A 27,206-nucleotide genomic window follows, 5' to 3' on the forward strand; every position below is an offset into this window, starting at 1 on the left:
CAAAGAGATACATGGCGAGTTACAGGAGACTATTTTTTTTACAGTGGAAAAATATTTCTAATATGAAATGCAGACACTAGAAGGAAAAAAACCAGCAGCTGAGAAACAGAAAAATAATCTGCCAAATCAAACTGACTTAGAAGAACACTTCATTTATCATCATCATCTCTCTTCTGCATTAGCAACAAAAGAAATGTTTTCTCCTAGAAGCCTCTGGAAAACATCACTGATCTAACAGGGCTCCAGGCCAGAGAATGCCTGTCACAACAGAAGTCACAGCAGTCACTGCTCAGCAAACCTGGCACACCAGCCTTTACAAATGTTTGGTTATCAGCTTATCACCTGGCTGGCCCAAGGAGAGAAATCCTTAGCACAGATAATGCATCCAGCATCTCTGCCATGTCACTGTGTTCTTCCAGGGCAGGAAGATGCTGCATCAAATCCTACTCACACAGTGAGCCCCAGCTCTCATGGAAACACATTTCCACAGATTCCCCAGCAGACAGGCACAACAGGATTTGTACTGCAACCTGCAGCTTCTCAGGGAGATGATGTTTGGCAGGGACACAGCCAGTGTCGGGCAGAACATGGCACATCTCCAGCTCTGGCAGAGGCAAAGGCAGAGGTGCTTCCAGCAGGGAGCTGGAGGCTGATGGAGCAGGACTGGCAGGGCACCTGGGCTGGGCAGCAGGGGCACACTGCAGTGGGCATGGGAGGCCCAGGTCTTCACCCCTGTGGCTCTAAGAGCAAACCTGCCCCAGAGAAATGCTCACCTTCTACTCCCCAACCCTCCAGCACTCACGGTAAAACAGGTTTTCCTTCAATTCTTTTCCCACCTCTTTTGGGCTAATTGTAACCTCTCAGCCTGGTCACTGTGCAAGGACAGATCAAAGCCCTCCTAACATCTGAAGGAAAAGAAGCAAGTCCCCACCCCTGCAGCCCTCCCTCAGTCACAGACCCCATCCCCTTTTCAGTATCTGGGAGCTGCTGGTCCTAAACTAACAAATGCCAGTGGCATCTCTTAATTGAATCCCATTTAATCCCTGGGTGCCCTGTTTGACTGCTGGTATCTGTATCAAGCATTAATCATCATGAGCCTTCAGAAGCTGAAAGAGTATTCCTTTGATTTTTTAGATTGTGTTTCATTTGAAACAGTTTTAAAGCTTTTACCAACTATGCAGGCTGTTCTTTCCTAAATGAAAGCTGATCTTATATGATGGCAAGTATAGGAGTTTTTAAGAGACAGGACAATCACTATGAGGGCTGTCAATGCTTGTTCCTTCCCTTTTTTTCCTCATCCTCCCCAAAGTGCCTGCAGTTCCCTTAAGTGAGAAGAAAGGTTTCCATATGTGAAGGGTTAATCCACATGTGTTATGTCTACCTGGAGTTTCTGTGTCACTCTCTGTGGGGCATGGAAGTGGATGGGACCCATACTCTTCAGAAGGTAAAAAAATAATTTTCCTGAAGTGCAACCAGAGAACAACCATGATGATTGAGTATTGCAGGGACTGTGAAACCCCCTTCAGAAAAAGGCTGGGACATCTTTCAAGCACGCACATGAACCAACAGAAAACATGCTTCATATCCTCCTCCCTTGTTACTCTTGGGCAGAGACACACAATTCATTTTTTCCCCCAGATTCATCCTCTCACTCTTGCTCACCTGCACAGTTCTGGCAGTGCCTTGCAGCTCCTGCAGAGTGCTGGTGGGAGCTGGCAGAGCCGTGCCAGGCAAGCACAGGAGCAGAGCTTGGGCAGGGCCAGCTGGGCACCATCGGGCAGCACTGAGCAGACAGAGCAGTTCGTGCTCTGAGCTGCCCTCCCGCAGGGGCACACCGGGATGTTCCCTGGCTCTCACAAATTACCTGGGAGAAAGGTGCTTTGTTCCACAGGGCTGTAGAATGTGTGCTCTGTTCTGGCTCTTCCTGCAGTGCCACAAAGCACTGCCTCACATCAAGGGACCCCAGTGCTGGTGCTGCCAGGGGAACAAACTCCTGAACAGTTCTCCTGGAGCTGGGGGCTGAGCTGGCAATCGTGGCCAAACTGGGAGAATGTTTCATGACAAAACCCATCAAGGAGGAACCACTGAGCTCCCAGAAAATGAGAGGGGAAGCACCAGATGGAGGATGAGGTCAGAACCAGGGGTACTGAGGTGGATTTTTGCATTTCATGCAGATGCTGCACACAGGCAACCTGCCACATTCTGCTGTGTGATAGAATATGTGACAGGGCACTGCAGATGCCCAGTGGGAAAGGTGGCAAAGGCAGAGCTTTGGTGGTAATCACAGAGAATTTGCAAAAGGCTATGGCTGTTTGCTTTCAGCCTCATCCTGACCCCATGATTATGGATGCACTGATCATTACTGGCTTATTAAAGCTTAAAAACAGAGGGCAGAAATTTACTTTTCATACTCAGCACTGTTCCTATGAGCTTTGAGATTATAGAGCAGATTTGGTAACTACTGAAGTGAGATTTTCCAGGGACATCACAGGCTTTGGAATGTGTCCTGCATAGCTAAAATGAACCAAAGCAAATACTCCCTCTTTGTTTAGATATTAAACTGATGTTCATTCACTTCTTTCCCTGATGGAGAGAGACCTTTAAAGTCATGTACTCAAATACAGGCTGGAGATGACTGTAGGGGCTCAGTAACCATCACCAATTCTTCCAAAGACACGGAGCCCTGGGTTGAAACCAAGGCCCAGGAGAGTGGGATTCAAAACTCAGTCATGTCCTCCTGCTTTCTATAAGCTCATCTGGTGATGACTGCTTTTGGATTCTATATCAGGATTATTCCCTTAGGGAGTTCTAATTTCTGAAAGGAGCTATCTCTCTGAGGATAACTTTTGTGGCAGTCTAAGTCCTAGTTTCTCTTTGTATCAAAATACACTTCCTTAAACACTTAGTAAAACATGTCCGTATAATGTTCTGAATTTCTTAAGACTGTGACATTCAAAATTTATGTCTGCATTGTTAATGGTGTGTAAAGCAGCACAGAGCAGTTTTAATAACCTCGATTTACTCTGTAATAGTCAAAATAAATTATTTGTATATCCTACAGGGACCAAAATGGAAAATAAGACCCCCTCACATTTTTCTCTTAAGCAGTTCCAAGTCAGTTCCCTGAAAAGTGGCCATAATACTAGAATAAAACATAAGAGACCAAGGATAATGCTATGCTCAACATTTTATTTATATTTTTGTGTAAACATAATTTGCTTTGTAGGCACAATATAACAAAAGCTCTAAAGCAACAAATACAATTAAACAGTGTTTCAGTTCACTTCAATCAGGCTTAAGTTAAAGAAGCTTTCACAGTTCCTTTAAGGCAAATTGAGAAATACTTTGTTTCACTTGAAGAAGCTATCCAATTGTCTCAGAGTTGTTTCAACAACACTGTCAGTAGTAATCACAACCCTTCATTTCTGCTACAGTAAGACTTGGTCAGTGACAAGCCTTGGCTTCACCAGTTTGACCAGCACAGCCTCCACCCCTGCCAGCGTGACACTACTGCTTGTGGTCTCCTGAAAGGTACTTAGGGCTTGTGGGCCAAATTCTGCTAGCACACATCCTGCTTCCAGAATGGGTGCCTGAAAAACCTCCACCAATATCAGCAGCAACCTCCCTCCATGCTGTATTGATACCAGTAAAACACAGAGCAGAGTTTAGCTGGCTGATGGTCACACTCGGCTGCGTTGCACTCAGGCACTTCCAGTAGCATTCCTTTGTACTCACTGCAATTACCTGATTTTCTGCTGATCAGAAAATGGCCCTAAAATTGGTATGAATTAGAATGAAGAGTATTTTTTGCCTTGCTAACAAAACCAGAAAGAACTAGCCAAAATTATGTGATTGTTGTCCCTGTGGTGTCTGTGGCCATGACCAAGATCACCCATATTTGTCTTGCAGGGTAATTTAGAAGCAGAGCCCACCAGACTGTGGTTTAGAACAGAAGAATGGGTTTGCTATTCTGCTTGCCCTACTAATTTAAGGCCTTGAGAATGCCACTTACTGCCAGCTCGAAGGTCACCAGCAATATTGCTCACTTTGGCATCAAATCAAAATTCCTAGTTATGTTAAGGTCTGTTGCAGGACAACATCATTACACTAGCTGCAAAACAAAATTGGGCATGTTTCCTACTGCTGTCAGCTGATGAGTCATGAAAACCTAATGGCCCTTCTTAAAAGTCCAACTGGTAAGCCAAATAAATAGAAAAGTCTCACTGAATACATATTTTCTTCAGTGGATGAAGTCCCTATTTGGGCCTGAACTGGCACTGGAAGTATAGGAAAGTCCAGCTTGAAAATAAACTCAACTATAATGAAGTGAAGAGAAAAATGAAGTTCTGGTTGGATCAATAGTTCAAAAGCTTTTTGGCATTTTTCTCCACAGTTATTTCTTGCTGTTATTTTTGAATTTGTTCAACCCAAGGGGAACTCCTTCAGAATGAACCATCTGCACAATTATCTGACAGCGACTTCATGAGTACAGTGTAAAGAGATGAACATTAATACTCAGGCAGCAAAACCAACCAACCAAAAAAACCCTAATGAGAATCCTCTAAAACCATACATAAAAGTCATCCAGACCCAGAAGTCCTCTCACACTGAGAAAAGCCTGAGAAGCCCTCACTTTTCATTTTTCTGTATTGACTTTTTAACTTCTATAATAACATGCTACTTGTAGATTTGAGTGAACAACTAGTCATGTCTGGGTAAATACATTTTTTGGAAAAACTAATATTAATTTGAAGCTGTAGGCATTATGCAAGGTCTCTGCCAGTCCTTCAGCATTTCTACTGTACGTGATCACAGTAATTTTAAAATAACTGTTTTAGCAAGACAGTTGAGGACCTGAGTAGCTGCTGTTTAGACAGGGGAAGGACGTTGAAAAATATTTACTTTTTTTCATGTTTAGATATAGTTTCCACTAGTGGGAGGTAGATAAGACTAGCTGGTCTTTGAATACTTGATCCTGTAAATAATTATAAATGTAACTGTACATAAGGAGCAGAGCTTTTGATAGAACAATTCTAGATAGAAGTTATCCCTGTACATGATTTGTGGTGGGATTAAGGCCTAAACCTCATTTTTTACAGGGTTAACTTCTGCAGGAGTTCAGCTCCAGCCTGACAGTTAACCACACATTAACAATTTCAGAGCAGTAAACTCTATCACCAAATTTCTTTCCACATCCTGACAAGTGATCCTTACCAATGCAATTTAAAAACAAAATTTAAAATTGGTTTGAATTTGACATATGAATCAATATGTCCTTAACAGAAGGTGTTGATCAAAGCCTTTCAATTAATGGTTTCTTGCACAATTTCAGATTCTATTGACTCTGGATGAGGTACTTTTGAAAATGAAGAGAGGATTGCTTGTGAAATGATGAAGTATGACTGAGGAAAATAAAAAGTAAACTTTGTTGCAACTTTTATTTGTGGTTCATTAAAGGAAAACTATTTTAACACTGAAAATCCAGTAACAGAAAATTATCCGTCCAGTTACTAGAATCTTTCAGACAGCAAGTAGGGATTTTTTTTTTTACTGTTTCCAACTTACAAAAAAAGCCCAAACCTCCCAAATAACTTTATGCAAGATGTTGGAATTTGCATGAGAAAGATGCCCATCTAAAATTACACAGTAAGTTAATAAGGCTTTCAAACAAGAACAGAAAAATCCATGGGACTCCTACAGGGAAACTGGGTATTACACAGAAATGTCATAATACTGCACTGGATGAGAATGGCACTTGAGTTCAAAACAACAATGATCAACAGCTCATAGCTCAGCTGACTGCAAACAAATACAACACACACTGTACTACAGCATTTGTTCACTGATGCACAGAAGAGATTTCCCAGTCTTGTTCCCTTCTCCACCTCGGCTCCTCCTGCCTCCCCGCCTCTGGCTGCTACTGGATGAAGGGCATGCGCTCCTTGTTCTCGTTGTCGCCTTCGTGGTCCTCCTCCTCCTCCCCAGCCTCGCTCGTCTCCGTGCTGTCGTTGGCCATCTGCACCATGAGAGATCAAGGACATCAGAGCTCCTTCCCCACCCTTTGATTCCTCCTCATTTCAGTTTGGTTCACTGGATAAAGCCACTTTGGAAACTCAAGAAGACAGGGCTGCCACACGAAAATAAACATTCTGGCTGTGCACAGCCTCTGCTGGCTCTGCACCACTTCCAGCTAAGCCTGCAAGCTGCTCCCCCACGGCTCACAGCTCCATTTCCTAACAGAAGGCTGTTTGTAGGACAGCTGCACACGAGGACTCTGCTCTGTGCACTTGGAGTAAACTGATAGTAAGGAAACACAGCTGTGTAGGGAGTTTACAGAACGTGGGACCTCTGGGTTACAACTCCTGTACCTGCTCTAATGGATGGCCCCATCTAAGCCACAGTGTGAAAACTTAGGGAGCAATTTCCTTTCTTTTATATATTAAAAACCCAGTTAAACTTTACGGAGCAGTGGATATGTAAATGCTGGAAGGACAGACCCACAACAGAGTGCAGATCCCAGATCATACAAATTTTCATATTTTACTGAAGATGCCTGCACAGGCACTAGGCAATTGCAGGAATCTGTAGTTCAGAACAGCATTTAAGGAGTACACTGTGGGTTTTTTTACGTGGAAATATTTATTACAAGTTGTGTAAAGGTGCAGGACACTCCAGCACTTCACCCTGTCAATGTGACAGGTCTGTGGAGGCACAAGAGTCTGGCTCACTGGATGGGGGTAGTGTTTAACAGCACACATTAGTGTGACTGGATTCTCTTATACACCCACATTACCTCTCTCAGGACACAAGATTCTTGTAATAGCTTATAACTGCTTCAAAACCAAACAAGGAAGGGATCAATTTACTTTTTAAAGAGAAATGCAATGATGTTCCTTCCCTGATTGATTATTAGCCTCTGGTGGAAATAAAAATCTCAAACACAACCTGATTTTAATGCAGAAAAAACATTGCTATGAAGTCACCCATATTTTTGAGTTAACACCCTTTCATGCAAGTGTATTGTTCCACATGTGAGGTCCTCAAAGCCTTCCTTTTCCTTGCAGAGAGTTTGTATGAGACTGGGGGGCACTTCTAGAGTGAGTAAGAGCTTAACTCTTAAGTCCAGGTTCTTTTCTTTTCCTTTCTTTTGAAACAGGAGGTTTCTCAGATCTGAAAGCAAACTTCATACATCAGTATTGATTTAAAGTCAGGTTTGCATTACCTTTTTTACTGCTCTTTCCTACACCATCAGCAAATGCTCAGGAGTGAGCCTGGCTTTCCTTTACCACTGCTCTCTGAAAGGTTTCTGTACCATCCTAAGTGCCCCAAATCTAGTGGACCAGAACTCCATCACTACTATCTTCCTTCTGGATATTTCTGAAAATATTTACGTGTTATACTTCATATATTACATAAACCAGTAAACTAAATTCCTACCAAAAGTATACTTTAACTTTAGTATGAGAATCAGAAAGCACTTTTATGTTTGCACACTGCAGCAATATTGACTGGGTGTTTTCCTGTTCAATCCACCTATTAATAGAGGAATTTTTTAGTTTGAGAAAAGTCTGTTTTCATCACAAGGGCAGAAAGACACGTGGCAGTTTTACCCCAATCCAACACTTGCTGGCACATTTTTGGAGAAGCAGATAGTGATTCAGTTAGAGAAGTAACTGCTGGCACTTCAGGAAGTACATTTCACTTGGGCTAAATACAGAAATTATGGTTACTGGTGGTATTTGGGTGCCACAGATTTAGAAGCAATCAGTGTCAAAAAATCACTGCAAGGGAGGGACATGTGTCCAGAAGTGTGCACCATGCCTGGCTGTACATCATGTCTGTGCTTTGCACTCACCAGGGGAGTGGGTGCTTTCTCCACATCCAGAATGAGTTTTCCTATATTTCCTCGGTCATGGATTCTCTGCATGGCCTCCTTTACCTGAAAGAAAGATCACTTGGTAATTTTCAGCCACACCCTAGGAGAACCCTGAGTCCTTCCCTTCAAAAGCCAGCAAAACGTTTAAGGCATGCTCTGTGCAAGGTCACTCAAAGAGCTGCTTGAGCAAAGACTGAGAATTAAACATTTTTTAGTGAATTTGTAAGGCCTGGCATTTGCATTGTGCTTGCCAAATGGGATGTGAGTCCTGAGGACAGCCTCTGAATAGCAAAACACATCCATAAGATTAATGCAGAACCAAAGTGATGGATAGCTGAGGTGCAGGGAGAAATACAGGCTCAGGGAGGTAATTCTAAAAGGCTGTTCACTGCATTCCATCTTTGCAGAATATTTATCAAGACATCCTACTTTTGCTGAAAGTATGATACATTTTTCTAATTGACCTAAGATATTTTTCAATTTCTTATGGGTTACCACAGAGGAAATGCCATGCCCAGGGTATGGCCAGGATTAATGCAATACTGTGTGTCTTACTTTATTCCCTTATTTTTAAAATAAAAAATGTTAAATAATTGGTGTCCTACAATACCACCAAAACCATCTGTTTAACAGCTGGCTGCAATTAGTGCATGTGAGAAAGGCACAAGAACCTCTTCTTACAAGTGCACTGGAGAGAAGCTTATTTTGATGTATGAAGTTTCACAACTCAGGAGAGCTCACTGTTGATAAACTGAATTTGTATGTGAGTGTATTGCACTGAATGTTTAATGTGCAGCATACAGACCACTGTTGAGTCACTGGCACAGGTGCCCAGAGCAGCTGTGGCTGCCCCTGGATCCCTGGCAGTGCCCAAGGCCAGGCTGGATGGGGCTTGGAGCAGCCTGGGACAGTGGAAGGTGTCCCTGCCATGGCAGGGGGTTGGAATGATATGAGCTTTAAGGTCTCTTCCAATCTATGGTTCTATAAATCACTAAAAAATTGGAAGATGTCAAGAGTTTCTTCACTTTCACCATGGGAAACTTCAGGAACTGAAAATGTGCCCATAAAGGCTGTTCCATATCCTCATCATGCTGCTCTTTCCCAGCGTAACAGGATCAGCTGAGACAAAAATGAGTTTTATGTTAATAGGATTTAGCACCTGTGACATAGTCCTATTGAATATTTTAAGAATAATGGCAAATGTGTTTGAAAGAAAATGCTGAGCTGGGACCTGATGGGTCCCACAGTACATTTAAAAGCCTGAATTGGGGTCCAGGCCCCCAGAATATTCCCCGAATGTCTGATACAGAAGGAGCTATGTGATTTTTAAAGAGTATACAGCATTCAACTTCCAATTAAATTGAATGGATGCTGGTCACAGCACAAAATGTCTTTCCCATCTGTCAGCTTTAGGAAGCTGAACTGCAGTGAACTCAGAATTACTCCCTGAATCGTACAGAGGTGTTCCCTCAGTTATTAAATACCAGACTTAAGAAAAATTCTATTAGAACAAAAGAAAAATTGCACCGCAAACACAATGGGTTTCTAATTTAGGGCATTATTATAAATTCACCTCAGAAAACACAATCTTATGAATCCCACTGGATAGTAGGCTGACCTCAAGTGTAGTCCACAAAATCACAATACCTTTTATGAAGCTACCTTAGAGCATAAACAACACTCAAGTATCCTGTCAGATGAGCTCTGCCCTGTGGATAATATTCCTTTATCCAACCATGATGCTGGAGAAGCAGCAGCTGCATAATTTTTATGTCTGTTATTACCCAAATCATGCTTTTAGGAGGTTACAGCATAGCATAAATAACAGAATTGGAGAAATCAGCAAACACACTTGCCCATCCACTGAAATTTATAACCAGAACATCATGTGGAAAGCAGGGCATGCAACATTTATTTTAATTTGTACCATATCGTATTTAGCAAGGCAAATTTGAGAAAATGTGCCTTCCCTGCTTTTTTCACATATACAATATCAAATATTAGCCCCTGGAGAAAGGTTCAGGAGTTGTTTCCAAGACACTTGTAAGTAACTTGCAAATGCAAACAGCAGGCAGAGGGAACAATAAAGCTTGTAAAAATAATAGTGGCTATGGAATCCAGATGGAGCTATTAAAATATATAAAAACATTGACAAGAATTTGAAAAGCTGATACAACATCTGTGCCTTTTAGTGTTATTTGCAACTTACCTACCCAGCCAGTCCAATTCTGTCCTAGTGCAATGCCATTCAGCACACGATGTCTGAGTCAAGAGACCATGAGCTATTTTAGAATTTACTAATTTTATGTTTATGGCTGCTAACAGTCCACTTGTTCAACCAAGACTGCAACTACTTGTTTCCCAAGGTGCCTATTAAAACCATTCCCTCTTCTCCTACCGGGGACAGAGAGGATTAAAAACCTTCTTTGCTGTGCAAGTATGGCTACGTTGTTCTGCACAGACTATATGGAAACTTTTCGTTTTTTCTGTGCCTTTCAGAGAGGGAGGCGCTTCTGTGAGTTTGTGCCTCAGTGTTTGCATATTCCTAATGAAGACAGTGCATCCCTCTGTACTTGGTTAAAACCAGACCCAGGCTTAATTGGTTGTACAGGGAGGTAGGCAGAAATTCTGGAATTTACTGGAGGTTCCCTGAAGTGGTCGAAGTTTGATTCAAAATAAACATCCCTTCTAGCAGAAAGAATCAAAAGGGTTTCCCTCTTCTTACAGCACTCTGTAGGAAGAATCCTTAAATCCCTTTTCACCAATTATTCCATATTGGTTGCTATTTGCATTTGTCAGCTTAAAGCCAAGTAAAAGGATTTTACTTTATTTTATGTGGATGAGTTAATTGAAATTATTCTTGTGCAGTATCATCATCAGAGGGTTCTTGGATTGGAAACAGTGCAAAGAGGTGTTTACTGATATGAAGAGTTTCCGCTGGAATAAAGGACAAAATTCCATTGTTCTGTGTTTGTTTTCAGTATGGCTCAGCCCTGAGAGGGTCAGTGTCTCAACTAGTGCCAAACTACAGATTTTAGCCTTGGGACCCCTAGATCGACACAATTTCTGTCAAAGCTCTGCAATGGAATCAGAACTATTACACATTAGTGGACCACTGGCAGCAATGATGCACTGAACTGATACAGTATCTCTCAAGAAAACCCATATTTCAATTTCTCTTTAGTTAATGATTTGTAAAGTTTCTATTTCATTAAAAACAAAAGTGAATCCTGTACAGTAACAGTCATAAACTATTTTCCACTACTGAACACAGCACCTGTGCATGCACTGGGAGCATGGTATGATTTTATTGTAGTTATTCTGTCTTTAGTGAGCTGATAGCAATTTTCCTTTAAAGTAAAATACAAGCTTGCATAGAAAAAAGAGAATAATAATTATGTCAATTTCTTCCTTCTACATAGTAAAATACTAATAATAGCAGATAGTGAAGCACTTGTATAGCAAGTAAGAAACCAGCTTTCAGGAATCACAATATACCCACAAATGATTTAGAGAAATTTAATGAAATCTCTGTCAGTGCTTCTGACTGATTTGCAATGCACTTCTCTTTGAGAAATACAGGTTTAAAAAGCTCCAAATTAAGCATATTATTATAACCTGTAACCACTCAGACCAGACAAAAAGATTTTTGTATTGAAATTAAAAATAGCAGGCACTGCACAATTTTTACTCAAACAGTATCTGCAATGCTAAAACAATGAAAACCAAGGTGTATTCCAAACAGAACAACTAATATCACATGCTGGCATTGTATTTGGATATTTGCAGCCAGCTTATGATTACTTTGCTTTTCCACAGCTTTTGATGTCATGGTGTAAAACCAGTCAATTTAAAATCAACTAAAAGACTCTTTTTTTTCCCTCTAAAATACATATTATACACCTACCTTAATTCTCCTTTCATCCCTATGTTCGCCTTGGGTTTTTCTTGTTTGTTTTTAGCTTTCCCCGGGTGAAATCAGTAACTGGGACAGATTTCTTGACTGGCTTTTCATCTTAAGTCTTTAATTTCAGGACCAGGACTTTTGCTGTCCTGGTTCCTTTTCCTTTGGAAAGTTCCTGAATAGAGACACTTTTCTGGGCGCAAGTCTGATCCTCTCTAAATAATACATGCCTGAAACAAACAATTATGCTCCAACTCTGTATTGCTATAGTCAAGCCACTTACCCATTTTACTACCAAACTAATTCATTGGCTGCTTGCATTCAAAATGAAGAGCCAACAGTAATCTCTACTGACATATTCATAAATTCGTTGGCTCTGGAACTTCATTTTGCTTCTAGAACATAGCAAGAGCAGTCTGCTGCTTTATAAATACAGGGAAATTTAAATGGAAAATGTATTACTAATTATCTGCTGCACCATTTCGCAGTGTGAAAGAGAAATGCAGCCTACCTAAGAAATGGATGCTATTTTCAAGCCTTCGGATATTATTTTAAACATAATGATCCATTTCTGTATTTGGCTCTTACAAGGAACCAGTCTCGGGAGTAAAATAAAAGAGACTGGGAAGCTGAATCATGAAACCACTCACCTTGCCAGCATAACACACTGGGGGCTCCAGGCCCATGTCAGAAATGTGGGGTTTAGGAGGGAGAAACAACGAAGGCAACACGCCATGGAAAAGCTTCCTAGTGGAAATGTCACAACACAATGTTTTCATCATCCTACATGAACCTGTTTAGCTCAGTAATGTGATTAATTTTATTGATTTGTTTTTTAGTGACATTCTACACTTACTTGAGGAAAAAAAAAAGCCATTGAAAGACACTGGTGCAGGAGAAGAGGGGATATTCTTTAGCTGCATGAGGTTGGATGCAGCCTGTTGCACAAACTCCCATCTACAGCTTACAGTTCCATTTTTGTAGACAACTTCTTTACCCCTTCACTGTCAGCTAAGGCAGGTTTATTGGATGGTGACAGAGGATTTTGTCCTTTCTTTTCTTGGGGCCCTCTGATGACAGTTTTTTTCCCTGAGGTATTTGAAAGGATTTCTACTTATTAAAGGAATCCTGCACTCCCCTTTTTGATAAATCAGGCCATGGTATGAAAGGCTAAAGAATCTTATGCCAAAATTACAAATTTAAACCAAACCAGGAGTGATATTAATTCAATTATCTCAGTGTAATCTGTAAAATTCTCCAGTAATTCTAACACTGTACCATCATGAGCTGTCAAAAAGGTTATCAGTACCCAAAGGAAACATCCCTCAGTACCAGATTGGCACAGTGAAGCAAAGCATCAGTTTAGGTAATGATCTACAATTGCAATTTTCCCTCTCATTAGTTCCAGACCTTTAGGTTCAAGATTACTGTTTATTTTTATACATCTCAAAGAATCACCTTTCATTCTCTTCTTACACACTGAAAATGTCCAAGCCTTCCAGCATGTCATGACTGTGACCCTCTAGCCATGAAAAAATCCCCTCATAAATTTTAAGCTGGGCTGATGTGTGCAGCACATCACCCTTGCTTTAATCCTTCAGCTGATTCTTCAGACCAAAAGCAAAAACAAAAGGAACAACATTTACTCCCTGCATCTGGCCACCAACCCAAGTCCCTTCTGCCCACACCCCCTCCTCTGAGCACTTCTGCCCAGTATTATTTTTAAACATCAATTTTTTGTGGGTTTTTTCATGCAAGAGAGTGTCCAACACCGACATCTCCCAAGCTGGTGCTCCAGTGATTCTTTTACAGCAGTTCCCCAAATGTCAATGTCACTGCATGCCTCAAACCCAGTGACAGTGTTCTCCTGGCTCACCCATTCACATGCTGGCTCTTGGGCAGCTCCTGAAGCCGGGACTGTGTCTCCTTGAGGGATGTATGTCATGTCTACAGAACCCTGCTGATCCTACTGCAGCCTGCTCATCACAGCTGTAGCACCCAGAAATAGCAACAGCACCTTTTGACCATCTGTCGTCATCCAGCCCATTCATAATTAAACAAAAGAGGTGGAACAAAGCATTTCACCTCAGCAAAATTACTTTATCTTGAGGCTGGCTGACTTCTGTTCTCCAAAGAATATGGGGAGGAAGGAGGGAGCACCCTTTAACCTACTTAACCATCAGAAACAGAAATGTATCTCTTATCAAAACGTTTGTTTGGTCTTTGGTTTGGTATTGTGGAAAACAGATCCAAAATCCACTTCACAGTCCCATTGTGAGGTTCATCAGAGGTCAGAATGGAAAGCACAGCATAACAGGTACTTTTGGAGGAGAATTTGGAATATCCTGTCTATACAGACAGATTTCAGCCCCTGCCCCACTGGTGTAATTTCCCTGACATCACTAGGTCACACATGAATGAGGGAGAGCAGGTACTGGGAGGAGAAAAAAGCCTCAGTTAATAAAGGAATATCAGGAATGTTCCATAGCCTTCAATCACTCAAACAAATGTTCTATAAATGAGTATTACCATTCAAGCATGGGTTTTACACAGATCAGCACTCTCTGACCACTCCTCCCAATCCGAGCATGAACTTTCCATCGGGAGAACTCAGTGTTTGCCTTACGCCAGCCCAGAGAGCTCCTCCTGTTACCCTGCCCTGCTCCTCTCTGTGCAGCTGAGACACAAAGGAAAGATTTCCCTGGAGTTTGAGTGCAGGCTCTGTCTGCCAGGGCAGAGCTGTCTGCACGAGAATTGCTCACCAACAATTAATTCCTCTCTGAGACGCCTGCAACTGCATCATGCCTGCAAAATCACACGGGCAGGGTCTCCATGGTGACAGTGCCATGCGCTGTGCAAACATCAGCTGGCTAGTCAAGGTTACTTTGGCAACCCAAGTGTCACAGGTAATGATCCAAATCTCCTTCACATTTATGAAAAAATAAGCTGAATTAAAAACATGCCCATTTTTCATTCCAGGGCTGACTCTGTTCTGTTGCTGCTCATAACTGGCACTATTTCAATGAGCCCAGAGCTACCTCCATTAGAATTACAAACAATAATATCAAGAATAATTATTTAAGCATTATTTCTAGACAGTAATGAAGAAAAAAAAGATGCATACTGCAGTTGATTCTAGCTGAGATCCCACATAAGCCAAGCTTTAATACTATAGCTTTCATTAGTGCTATAGAGCAAAATAATTTTTATCAGGCTCACTGCTGTGCTCTATTACAAAGCTATGTTGTCTTTAATATGGATTGTGAGCTGCATTCTAATTTCAGATGCACTTCTCAGACCAAGAGAAGAGTTTTGTTTCATGTTTTTGGAATATATGGCTTTTAAAACTAACACTGCAGTCGCTGCAAAGAAAAAACACATCATCTGTCTTCTGGATTTTGTCTGTCTGGTCTGTGGAAGGGAGGGAACTCGAGGAACCAAGGACAGCAGCTCCTGAACCTGCTGGCAGCTCTGAAGGAATCTGTGATTTCTGCTCCCTGCAGACCCTGCCAGGCTGCCAGGGCAGGGGAAGCACTGAGCAGAGCTGAGGTCCCTTTGCAGCCCCCAGCCCTGTTGGGGTGGCTTGGGCTCAGCGAGGGGACAGCCACGGCTCCCGGGGCAGCCAGGACACACACATGGCCAGCAGCCACTGGCTCCTTTGCTCACAGCTGCCCTTCTCCTCCCAAAAGAGGCATCTGTCAAAGTTTAGTCCTGCTGTATCGCTGGCATATTTTCTCTTTGATAATCTTGAAATGTCTCTCTCATGTTCATACAATAGGATGCTGTGGGGTAATATTTCAGTGGGAAACATGCTGGGTTTTTTCCAAAGCTTTTTTGTTTTCTTTTTTTTTTTTTAAGTGAGTTTGCAATACTTCTCTTTCTCAGGCTGTTTTCTGTACAAGATTTGTAGAAAAAATGTTTTCCTGTGTCATTAGTGAGAGTTATCCTACTAGACACAGTTATTTGGACAAAGCCATCCGTTGCTGTAAGGGATTATTTCCCTTGAGAGCAATGGAATTACCTGTATTCAGCACAGCACACTTCCCTGGGAATGATCTGCATTCGTGGTAGGAATATTTTCCTTGCACTGTGTGGCAGAATAGCCAGCAGAAAAGTGCTTCTAGTGTTAAATTGCCTTATCTGCTGTGACAAAATCCTTCAATTACCTGTTTGTGTGGGAGCTGGGTATATGGGAGGTGGCAAACCCACATCTGCAGCCAGCCTGGATTCTCCTTCTCACCTACACCATTAATTCTGAGAGACCTCCCAGACTCTGTTCTCCTGGAGGCTGAGGGTATGCAGCAGCTTGCGTGGCAGATGGAAAAGCAGCATAATATTTACAGGATTTTGAATAGGCTCTATTCCTGCCTGTGGTGAATTCACCCAGCTCTTAAGATGCAGAAATTGAGCACTGAGCATATGTAAGAAGACACATCAAACTCAGGGTATTGGGGCCCAATTTTCATGAACGCCTACATGGGCATGGAGAAAACATGGATACAATGAAAATGTAAAAATTTAGTATCACTAGCGATGATTTTGAGCTGGTTAAAGTAGTTTTCCTACAGGAAAAACTTGGATCATGAAGTCTGTTTCCATGTCACGTCACATCATGTCGTGTCCTGTCCTGCTTGAAGCCATCTGAAAGCAGAAATGATTTTATCCAACACCACTGTTTATGCTCTGTCACACTGAACTTTTGCACAAATGGTTTTGCCAGCACACATGCAAACAGAAAATACTTTCTGTATCTCTTTCATCCCTCCACTGCTATTTGCAGTTGCAAACAGCAGCAATGGCCTCTGTTCCCTTCTGCTGCCTGTCAGCGAGGAGAGACCTTTTCTCTGGAGTATCTTTTAGCCTCTCTGTATGTTGCCATGGCAGCAAGACTAAAACCAGGCCCAAGATGGAGAAAAATGTCAAAGGAATAAAAACTGATGCTACAGGCAAACTGAGAATCCTCCCTTGGCTGCTGGAGATACCTATTAAGTGATACATCTTCTGGATGGAGAGCTACAGCTGCAGAACTGTGCTGTTTTCACTCCTGCCTTATTCCTACAAGCTCCTGCTGACGTCAATGAGTATTTGTTTTGCCTCAGTAAAATTCAAAGAAAAAGGGATTCAAAGCCTTGTAATTACAGAATAACTGAGCCAAATCTTGCCAGCCTTTACTTACTGAGTCAACAGGGATAAAGCAGAAAAAAAAGGCAGAATCAACAGCAAATTAAATATTTAGAAGTACTAAAGAGCAGTGCCTAGATTATCAGTTTGGTGGGAGCTTTTCTACATGATAAAGGAGAAGAAGAGCCTGAAATTTGATCCATCAACACAGGGAATTCCAGAGGTTAGGACAGCTCAGGGGCATTCAGCACTGACAGCTAAAGACAAACTTTTGATTGCAGCAAAGTGCTATAGAATTTCTGTGTGACTGTGCATTATCTCAGAACCCGCACAGAGCCAGAATGAACATTCAATTTGATTTACACTGGCACTTTCCTCCGCAACACTTATTATTAAGATAATCTTGAAGAAAGTAATATTTTTCCTGCATCACTATAGGAAATTGTTAACCTTATTCCTTTCAGAATAAAAAGTGGGGTAGAAATTGGGTGATGAAATCCTTGGGACACATTTGAGCTTGAGAGAAGACACATCATGTGAGTCAGGATGAAGCTTTAGGGTCCTCCACTCGTATTTCTTTCGAGCAGCAACAAAGCCAGAACTCCTACTTTATTCATGAGAGCCACTGGCTCCCTGGGACTGGCTGAACTTTTGAACTGATGACAGAAATTACAAAAGCATGGTCCCAATGCTAGGAAAATGGTTTTGAGCACATCAGAGCCAGAAGTAGAGGATTCAAAACTGGTCCCCTTCATGGCACCTTTCTGGCATGAATGCTTGCAGCCAGGTGTGCACACAGGAGTGCCCCAGACACCCCTGAAGCTTGGGGTATTCAGAGTTGCTGGTCTGCAGCAACAGCTCTTATGGAGAGGAAAATTCCTTTAACTGCAAATGAATTTTGGCAGCCACAGAGAAAAAAGACCCTCTGTACTCTGTTACTAAATTGAATTAATACATGATGCTCAGTTTGCTGCATTCCTGTACTCCATTACAATCTGCTATAACAAATTACGGCAGGAAATGAACTTTATTAAATTCATCACTATGCAGTTTAAAAAAAAAAAGACATCTTATGCTATTATTGACTATCAGGCTTCATGCCATCAGTTTTTAAACTCTTCCCTCAGCAATGGTGCCCTGTGATCTCTTCAAAAATCATCTGGAGAAAAACTGCACCAGCCATAAGATGATCTTATTTGTTGTCTTGCCCTCAGCTCCAGTAGTTATGAGTGTCACTAAAGTCTCCTGCTCCTCCACCCCCAGAACATGTAGACCTGATCCTAAGCACTCTGCTTTTTGTGGTGCTGTTCTGCTTTTGAATTACAGTGCCTGGACTGTGGCAGGGCAGTGCTGCAGCTCTCTGCAGCCTTGCAGCAGCAATGCTGCCTGGTTACCTCCCTGTGGGACTCCAGCAGAGCCCTCTCCACACAAGTGAAAATCCTCCAGCCCTTCTGGAGCTCCACAGGAACACTGCTGTGTGCCAGCACATGCCTGCTTTAGTGTTCAGGTTATTACAGCTTCCAGTATTGGGGTCAAATAATGTAAGGAATGCCACAGAACTCGAGTGCCTCTTCCATGTGCTGCTTCTTTTATTGTCTCACTCAAACCAGCAGCCCCTCCCAGAAGCTGCACAGTGGAGTGGAGGAAACCCTGAGGTTCTCAACTCCTTGTGATGCAGATCCACACACGCCCTTTGGGCTTGTGTCTGTAAGCATAAGATAATTTGTTTTATCAATTCCTTTCTACTATGGTGTAAAAAAGGTATTTCTTTTTAATTTTATGTTTAGACAAAAGCCCTTCCAAGCCCCTTCTGGATACACCAAAACCAGAACTCCACAGGTGATTGCTTTCTTGCAGCTTCCCAAGCTTTCATCAGCATCTGTTTACTCAAATTTCTGTCTATTCACAACAAAATAGTTTATTTTATATAGAGAAGGTATTTCATTGTGTGTGCTTCACTAGAGAGGATTTTCTTTCTTTAAGGAAGATGCAAAATTTTACAAAAGCAATGTTCTTTTGTATCTCCTATTATTTTACCAGCACTCCACGCTGATGGTTTGTATTAGTTCCACCTGATTTGTCTGTCATGCTTGTTCCAGTTCTCTGATTCACTAGAACCACTATCCAATAACTGGAGCTTCACACAAAACTCATTTCTACAGTCTATCAGAGGTTTTTCCATCTCTTACCAGCACCAACAATTTTTTTTTGCATTTCTCATCAACACTTTTGAAGCCACATTTCAAGCATCACAACCTGCATGAGAGTAGTTTTCCTTTTTTCTCCCTTTAACTTTCCTTAATTTCTTCTATGTGAAACATGAAAACATGTCCTTGTCCTGCACTTTTCCCAAAGAGCAGGTGAATTTTTTTGAAAGTCAGGCACAAAACCTGTGACCAGCATGGCTTCAGCCCCTGTAACCTTGCATCTTACTTTCTAAAGGATTCAAAGGAGTCAAGTATTTTTCACCCAAAGACCATCTATCACATATTCCTCAGACTTGTCCTTAAGTTCTATTTTGAGCTACTTATTTCACAATATGGGATATTAAAATCATTATTAAAACAATGAGAAAATTATACTTATTCCAAAGAACTCTAAATCTTCCTTTATTACTACTAAAGAGCAGAAATTGTGCTTTATTCCAGAATTGCTATTCCAACACCATGGGAACTAAACTTAATGATTACAAAATACAATAAACATTCAGTCTTCCAGATGGTAATCAGTAAAAAGTCTTGACACTCTAATTTCTAAAGTCTGAGAAGATTCATGTAAAAATCCACCTACTGGGATCAGATTAGCAGAACACATTAATGTTGTGACTTTGTAAACTATCTCCATTTTATATTGTAACAATGGATTATCTTCAGTAAAATCCATCCCCAATCAGTAAACTAATTATGTAAATTCTTGAAACTCATCAAGGTAAATACCAAAGGTCCCTAATTATACAAATAAGAAAATACTTCTCTTTTGCTTTCATTGTGTCATTTTTTTTTTTTGTTCCAGAAAGTAGTGCCATGAGGATTGCAAACCTAATTCTTTGTAAGTTATCACAGTATTTTTTGATCATTCAAAAAGTTTTCCAAGTCAGATCTTACCATTGGCTGCCGCTCTGTAACTTCATTAAAACTAAACAAAACCAGAACCCTCTGTTATATTAAACTGTAATACAGCTGTTATGATAGACAGAATGACTCGTGCTTATCCTCAGTTTGAGCTACATCACTTTACAGCAAGATTGAAATAATTCATCCAGGCAAGATAAAAGGTATTTGAATTTATCTTGTTTGCTGGTTGGCAGTTTTACAATATATATTGCAGTCCTATTTGTTTTATTACTTAATATTTCTCCTGGCACTGTTAAAAAATGTCTCATTCTAAGCCTATATTAAAGACCTTAACCTGCCATTAGCATTGTACCAGTGTGACTGCTATAAAATTGATTTCATTTACAACAAGTTTAATGCTGGTGTGTGAGCACTGATTCAGCTCAGCACTCCATGCTCCTGACCCAGCTCAGACTGCAAGAACTGGCAGCAGGGAGCTGAAGCACAAGTGTCTGTGTGACAGAACATCCCTGATGCATCCCAGGCAGCTTCTCATCCAATTCTGTGGAATTTGCACCTGTAGATGCACCCCAGCCCCCAAAGGCTTGTGCATGAGCCACAGCAATGCAGGGAAATAGGCAGAACCTCACATTTCTAACACATATTTTGCTATCTGGAGGCTAAGGCAGGTTTAACTGCAGGAACTCTAGGAATTATGCTGGGTGTTTTCTTCAGATTGAAGGGAAAGATACAGGATTGTGTTACTTCTGCTAAAGAACTCAAAAGTTATGCCCTTCTTGCTCCAGAGAGTCCAGGATCTTTCAGTTATTTTACCCAGGATATAATCACAGCATATAACAGAAAAAGCCCCCTGGTTCTTCTCAAGGTTGTGGATATTTGGTGGTGGTCAGGAATTCACTTTTACACAGTCTTTATTCTACTAAACTGAATTCATTTAAACAAAGGTTTGGAGCTGCCTGTGATGCGTGAGGTGTCATTTCTTACAGGTCTAACATTTTCAGATGTGTGCACTGTAACACCACCTTCGAAGCTGAGCTTTGACACTCAAACTGTCATTTTCTGTACAATCAAAACTCTGGAAAGTCAGTGCTCATTTGAAAAAATTGCATTGCTTCCTTTTAGTATTGTTTTCTCAAAGTCAGTGCTCATAACACAGAGTTTTTCCCCTACAAAATACCTTTGGGTTCAATCATTCCCAACAGGTTAATATATATTTAGGAGTCTTTTAGTATCAACAGTGTATCTGCTTCTCGGCCTTGGTGTAAATTTAAATCATTATCTGTAATCAGCAATAAAACTATTACTAAGCTGCAATACCACATAGAACTCTCAATTATCACATTAAATTTAGATTACATTATGCTAAGAGATTTCTTTATGCCCAAGAGTAATTTTGCTTTTACAATTCATCTGTGTTTAAAATGACTGAAAAGAATATATGAGACATTATCATTAGGTGAGAACAATTATCTTGATTAACAATTGTTAGGCACTAAAATGAAGTGTTATTTTGATAATTTTGATTTTTTTATGCCTTTTTTTTGGATCTTATCAAAGTTGTGTGAAATAGGACACAAAACCTATGCTGGAGAATAATTTTGTGCTACTGCTCAAGAGATTTCCAAAATGCCTACCAGCCTGCCAAAACTAGTCATCAGTATGATCAGTTGCTGAGAGACAGAACTGGCTTTTCTGATGGAACTAATAATTTACTTTTTCTTTGGCCACTGTTACATAGATACACCCAGAAGCTGATCCCAGGAAATGAGTTAGAATGCTCGCCTTAGGAAGGCATTTCTAAAACAAAAAAAAAAGGCCCATTTAATTTAATTTACTGTACCAGAGTTCAGTATCTATTAACATCTAAACATCCTTCTACTGCAGCTAAAAGCTTATGTCAATGTTCTCTCTTTATAGGCCAAGTACCCAATATTCCCCAAAGCAGAAAGATGTGAGCTAGAATTCACAGCAGAAATGCTCAAGGCACAGCCTCTACTGCTGTTTCTCACCACAGTAATGCAGCAGGGTACGAAAGCTGCTGCCCTTTTCCTTCTGCTCTGTAAACCTTTCTGCTCCCTGGCAGCCAACAGAAATGGCTTCTGAGATGATGCTGCCTATGCAGAATCATTTAGACAAAATGGACCCATCAGATTTAAATATATATAGAGATATTTTCATTATTCTTATCTCCCACTTCTCTTTTGATTCTTTTCACTGACTTCTTAAGTGGATTTCCAGGCATTTGTTGATTAATGAAGTAAGAGACTCACAGATTATAGCCAGGAAAACAAAACAAAAAATCAGTCTGGTTTTTTTTTTGTGGGTTTTTTTTTTTTTTTTTGGTTTTTGGTTTTTTTCCCCCAAATCAAGAGGCCAAATCTAATCCAAAAGCATCAGTCTGAAAATGGAAATATTTCAAAGGCAGGAGGAATCCAAATTATTTGTATTCTCTGTTGTGCCACACATATACAGATGTATATGTCAAATCTCTCAACATCACCAAGTAGACTTTATTATTTCTATCTCTCTGTCTGTTTGGTTTTTTTTTTAATCCTTAGCATCTGTGAAAATAGGTCTTTCTTTAATTTGAACGCAGACTAAAAGAAGTTTCTCAGAGAATGTAAACAACCAGGAGGAACTGTTAACACAAACCTCAGATTTCTGGTTCATGCTATCCCTAGAGAAAAGCTGAATTTCTCACATTAGCACTCCCTGCCAGCCTACCTTGAGCGACCAAGAGCTTTCCTCCCAAACCACCCAACTAACAAAGCACCAGTGGAATGCTTTGACAAAGGGAAATCCAAGGTTCTGTTCACAGGCTCTGTGGCTGCAACTACACACACCAGCAGAGCCCAGCACAACAGTGAAAGAGCATCGAAATGTGGCTTTGAAAACTTTGTTTCTAATATTTTCCCTCTAGTACCTGCTGTTTTTAGGGAGTCTCACTCACAGCATCCAGTGATTATGTCTGAGTGACAGAAAACACTCATTGTTCCAACCCTGAAGAATTCCTTGCCAATCAGTGGTACCACCAGTTCTGTGGAGCAGGAGACACAGTAAACTTTCCCTTCGAATTAATTTAAAACTATTTCTGCTGGTGGGTGCAATAATGTATTGGCACTTATCCACATGCAAGACTGGAAGAAGACAGGCAGATATTTCCTTGCATTATCAGGTAGAAATAAAAAGGAATGGACTGAAGCACACTTGAATCACAAGGTATAAAAGCAAGTAGCTTTTGTTCTCTGATACTTCAGGAAGAGTGTAGAAATTGTTTTTGGATAGGAAAATGATCCCATGACACTCTGTTTTCCTCTCTCTTGAGAAGTGCTTACATTTCATGACACAGACAGCAAAAATGAAGTGTAAAGCAACTGTGTTAGAACCAGATATACAAAATAAAGACAGAAGAAATACACTCTACCTTCTGGGGCTATGCACATGTGTTGGTGTCACTGATGTCCACGGTAAAGCTTTCCCTAACCAGGTCTCTATTTATTTCCTTGCAGGGGAGCAGCATCACCAGACCAGCTTCATACATAAGGAATGTGTGCCAATTTATTACTTAGAAGCCAGCTAATATATTTCAGAAGGCAGACCACTCCTGTAAAATACTGCTTCTTCACAGTAATTAATCAGCACCTTGCTTAATATAACAGCTTTGTCCTTATTTTTCTAATAAATGGCAAAGCAGCTCTCCCCATATAGCCTCCTGTTGCTAATTTAATTAACTGGAAGCATGTGACTACTTTATCTTTAATAGTGAACACTTTTTCTTCAGAGGAATATATTTTCTTATATATATATTTTCTTCCTATATTATTTTCCTGCCTATTTCCCCCTGCCCTTGCACTATCCATCAGGAACCAAATCTACTTGTTATTCCCCTTTCCCTGCAGCTGCAGAATCTGTTGTGGCACACAGGGGCAAACAGAAGTGACAGCCTGGCCTGCCCCAGAAACACAACCATGACTCACCACTGCACTTTCAATTCCAGTGTCTCATGCCTTCCACCAAGTATTTTCTGCCTGTGTGTCTCCATAACTAATTAATTCTCAGCAGAGTGCTTGCTAAGTAGCTCAGGAAAGAGCTGTAGCTGCAGGCTGTATTTATGTTAATGGTGAGGTTAAGTCTCAGACTGGTCAGCTTCTAACCTCTGCAACAGCAAATCTGAGCCCAGGATCAATGCTCATCAGAAATACTGCCAAAACACATTTTTGTGTTTGCCACTTCATTCCAAAACAAGAAAATACCATTCCTGGAAGGAAAGAGCTCGCTGACCTTAGGGAGAACTCACACCTCAGTGCATCAGAGCCCCCATTAAGGCACTCAGTCACAAAAGGCTCCTGGAGATGCTGAGGCACAGCCCAGGGCTGTGGCAGTGAGAGGCCAGAACTGGCAATTAGAGATTTTCAGGCTGATCCATGATCTTTCCACTACTGTGCTGCATGGCACCAGGCAGGTAATGACATCCACCATCTCTTTTGTTATTCATCTACTAAATGGTTATTATAGCACAGGGTTTCTCACTGTGCATAAAGGAACATTCTGAAGACTCTAGGTTGTTGTTTAAATACAGGTATTTAACTGGCAGGCCAGATAAAACAAGCTAAATTTCAGAGGCTGTAAAAAAATACTAGAAGGCATAGAGAAGAAATAAATTACTGGTCTAATTAATTCCTTTCATGTTGCTTGAATTGCATACTGTATTTATGAATAATATATAGCAATTGAAAAGAACTGAGTTTTGCTTACATACTTAACAAGTCTGAGTTTCCTAAAACAGCTCATTACTCAATCAGATTTTGTGGTAATCACAGTTAATGTCATGTATCTGAGGCCTTAGTACGGAGCCACCATGTTTACATTAAAGTCTTGTCTTGTTTCTATCCCAGGCTTTTAATAAAATCATAACCATTGCCATCAACATTGTGTGAATCTAAAAAGACTACTGGGTTATGCCATTGCTTCCTAATAGTGGTAGGAAGGGTAGAATGAATTATGAAGTAACACGAAGTCCTGTTAAACAGAATTAAATGCACAAGAAAAGCAAATGAAATTTTATAGGCACTTTGTAGGAACTTAATAATTCACCCAAGAGCAGCAAAGATCCCAGAGTCAGGTATACAAAATGTTTTAGAGGGAAAAAAAATTGCAATACCTAATTAATCTCCAGTGCTTTCAAGGTATATTTAATTCATCTAAGCATACAGCAACTAAATAATTTGGAGTTTTAATTAATATTTATTTCAGATATGCATCTTGGGAAAAAATCTTTGCCAAGCCTAAGTTAAAGATTACCTTACTCATGGACCAATTTTCATTCTTTTAGAACTTGTGTTCATTATATTTCATGTTAGCAAGGTAAAATTCAGGTGGAATAGCTTTCCCCTTAGCCTGGAGAAGAGGAGGCTCCAGGGAGACCTCAGAGCCTCTTCCAGTGCTTAAAGGGGCTCCAAGAGAGCTGGAGAGGGTCTGGGGACAAGGGCTGGAGGGACAGGGCACAGGGAATGGCTCCCAGTGGCAGAGGGCAGGGCTGGATGGGATGTTGGGAATGAGGAATTGTTCCCTGGCAGGGTGGGCAGGCCCTGGCACAGGTGCCCAGAGCAGCTGTGGCTGCCCCTGGATCCCTGGCAGTGCCCAAGGCCAGGCTGGACACTGGGGCTGGAGCAGCCTGGGACAGTGGGAGCTGTCCCTGCCATGGCAGGGGTGGCACTGGATGGGATTTAAGGTCTCATTCATCCCAAACCTTTCCATGAATCTGAGATTCCCTACATTTGAAAGATATGGTCTTTTTTTCAAATATTTTTGAAAGATATTTGGCCTCTGTATAATTTGCTTGTGAACACAGAATCAAGCTGCCCTGAATTATTCAAGTTTTGGTTCTCAGTCTGCTTTCCCCACATCTCCATTTTCAAACCTGTTACATCACCAAGACACAGATCCTTGCATTTGTGTGCTTTGATATCTGCACAAAGCTTGTATTAAGCTTGTGTTAGACCCGTGTGTATACAAGGAAGCAATGGTGATGAACAGATAAAGCATTTAAATTTACTTTGAACTACAAGTATTTATTTCATCCAGTCAGAGGAACAGAATCCTCACACAGGAAGAACAGAGTTCAAGGCAGTATCAGAGGACAGGATATCTGCAGAGTTAACACCTGTCCATCAGGAAAGCTGCTCATGAACAACTGCAAAGAAGTTCTGTCAAAGAAATACTCAAAACAAGCAGAGTCTGCTCTGTGGTGCTGGAGGAGCAATCACAGCACAGACACACTGACAAGCTCGTGGGAGGTTTCACAGAATGAGCTGCAGTTCCCTCCTTAGACACCATATGACTGCAAAGTAAATTGTTCTATGCTTATGAAAAAATTAATCTTTTCTGTATTTCAGAGTGGGTTATTACTTTGATTAAAAACTTAATTCCACTTTTATTCTGGTACTCTGTTATTTTGTATACCCTGAAGAATAAACACTACAAAGTCCTTGACTTCAAAAAAGGCATAATTCGTTCTGCTGGAGAATGTTCTCATCAAGCAGGAAAGACAAAAAAACCTGCACACATTATCATGACATTGTAACTATTAAAAAAAAAGGTAGACCTGGCATGGTTTTTAGTATTCCTAACAAGATACCAGCCCAATCTGGTATTATTAGATTGCCCTCTTTCTACATTAAAACTAACTAATGGGTCAATTTTCTGTGGGTCTCACTTGCCCTGAAGCCAAGATCACAGAAATGCATAAATAATTTTGATGAAATTAAAATCTCTCCTTTAGGGGGTCCACTGTTATTATTCTGCTATCATGGGTTTGAGATTTCCCATCTCCCAGCTCTCAAATAATGATATTGCTGATATTTATCAGCCTGCACTGAGATGGTAATTGATAGGAGAGGATGAGTTCACTGGAAAAACACAGGTTTACAGTACCTGAATCTTTTGAAGCCAGGGAGCACTGCTAAAACCAGACATACTGTGATTGCTCTGCTCTCCCCAAAACATGCCATAAATTCTGTATGGAAAATGTTCCTTCATCCAGGTCTTGTCACTGGATTGTAACTCAATAAAGCTGTAATATTAAAGTAGGGTACCTATTCTTTGCCTGCTAACAACACTGATAGTGAATGCAGAGACCAAAGAGTGTGAGAACAGCAACCTACGACGAAATGTGCCTTTTACAGGAAATTTTTGTATCAGCAGGTTCTCTATAATGTCACTGTAATGTGAT

The 27,206-nt window shown here is 40.9% G+C and overlaps 1 protein-coding gene across 1 annotated transcript in view; it reads right to left on the minus strand.

Annotated features, from left to right (window-relative positions):
- Window positions 1–3,169: 3,169 nt before the first annotated feature.
- The window catches only part of VAT1L (vesicle amine transport 1 like), a 54,993-nt gene continuing 30,956 nt past the window's right edge, over window positions 3,170–27,206 (minus strand). The window contains exons 8-9 of the mRNA XM_002186961.7: window positions 7,856–7,939; window positions 3,170–6,016 (exon numbers count right to left, since the gene is read on the minus strand). Coding sequence (XP_002186997.5) covers window positions 5,918–6,016; window positions 7,856–7,939 — 183 coding nt within the window. The 3' untranslated portion in view covers window positions 3,170–5,917. The remainder of the gene's footprint in view (window positions 6,017–7,855; window positions 7,940–27,206) is intronic.

Source organism: Taeniopygia guttata, chromosome 11, assembly GCF_048771995.1.
Source record: "Taeniopygia guttata chromosome 11, bTaeGut7.mat, whole genome shotgun sequence".
NCBI classification, from domain to species: domain Eukaryota; kingdom Metazoa; phylum Chordata; class Aves; order Passeriformes; family Estrildidae; genus Taeniopygia; species Taeniopygia guttata.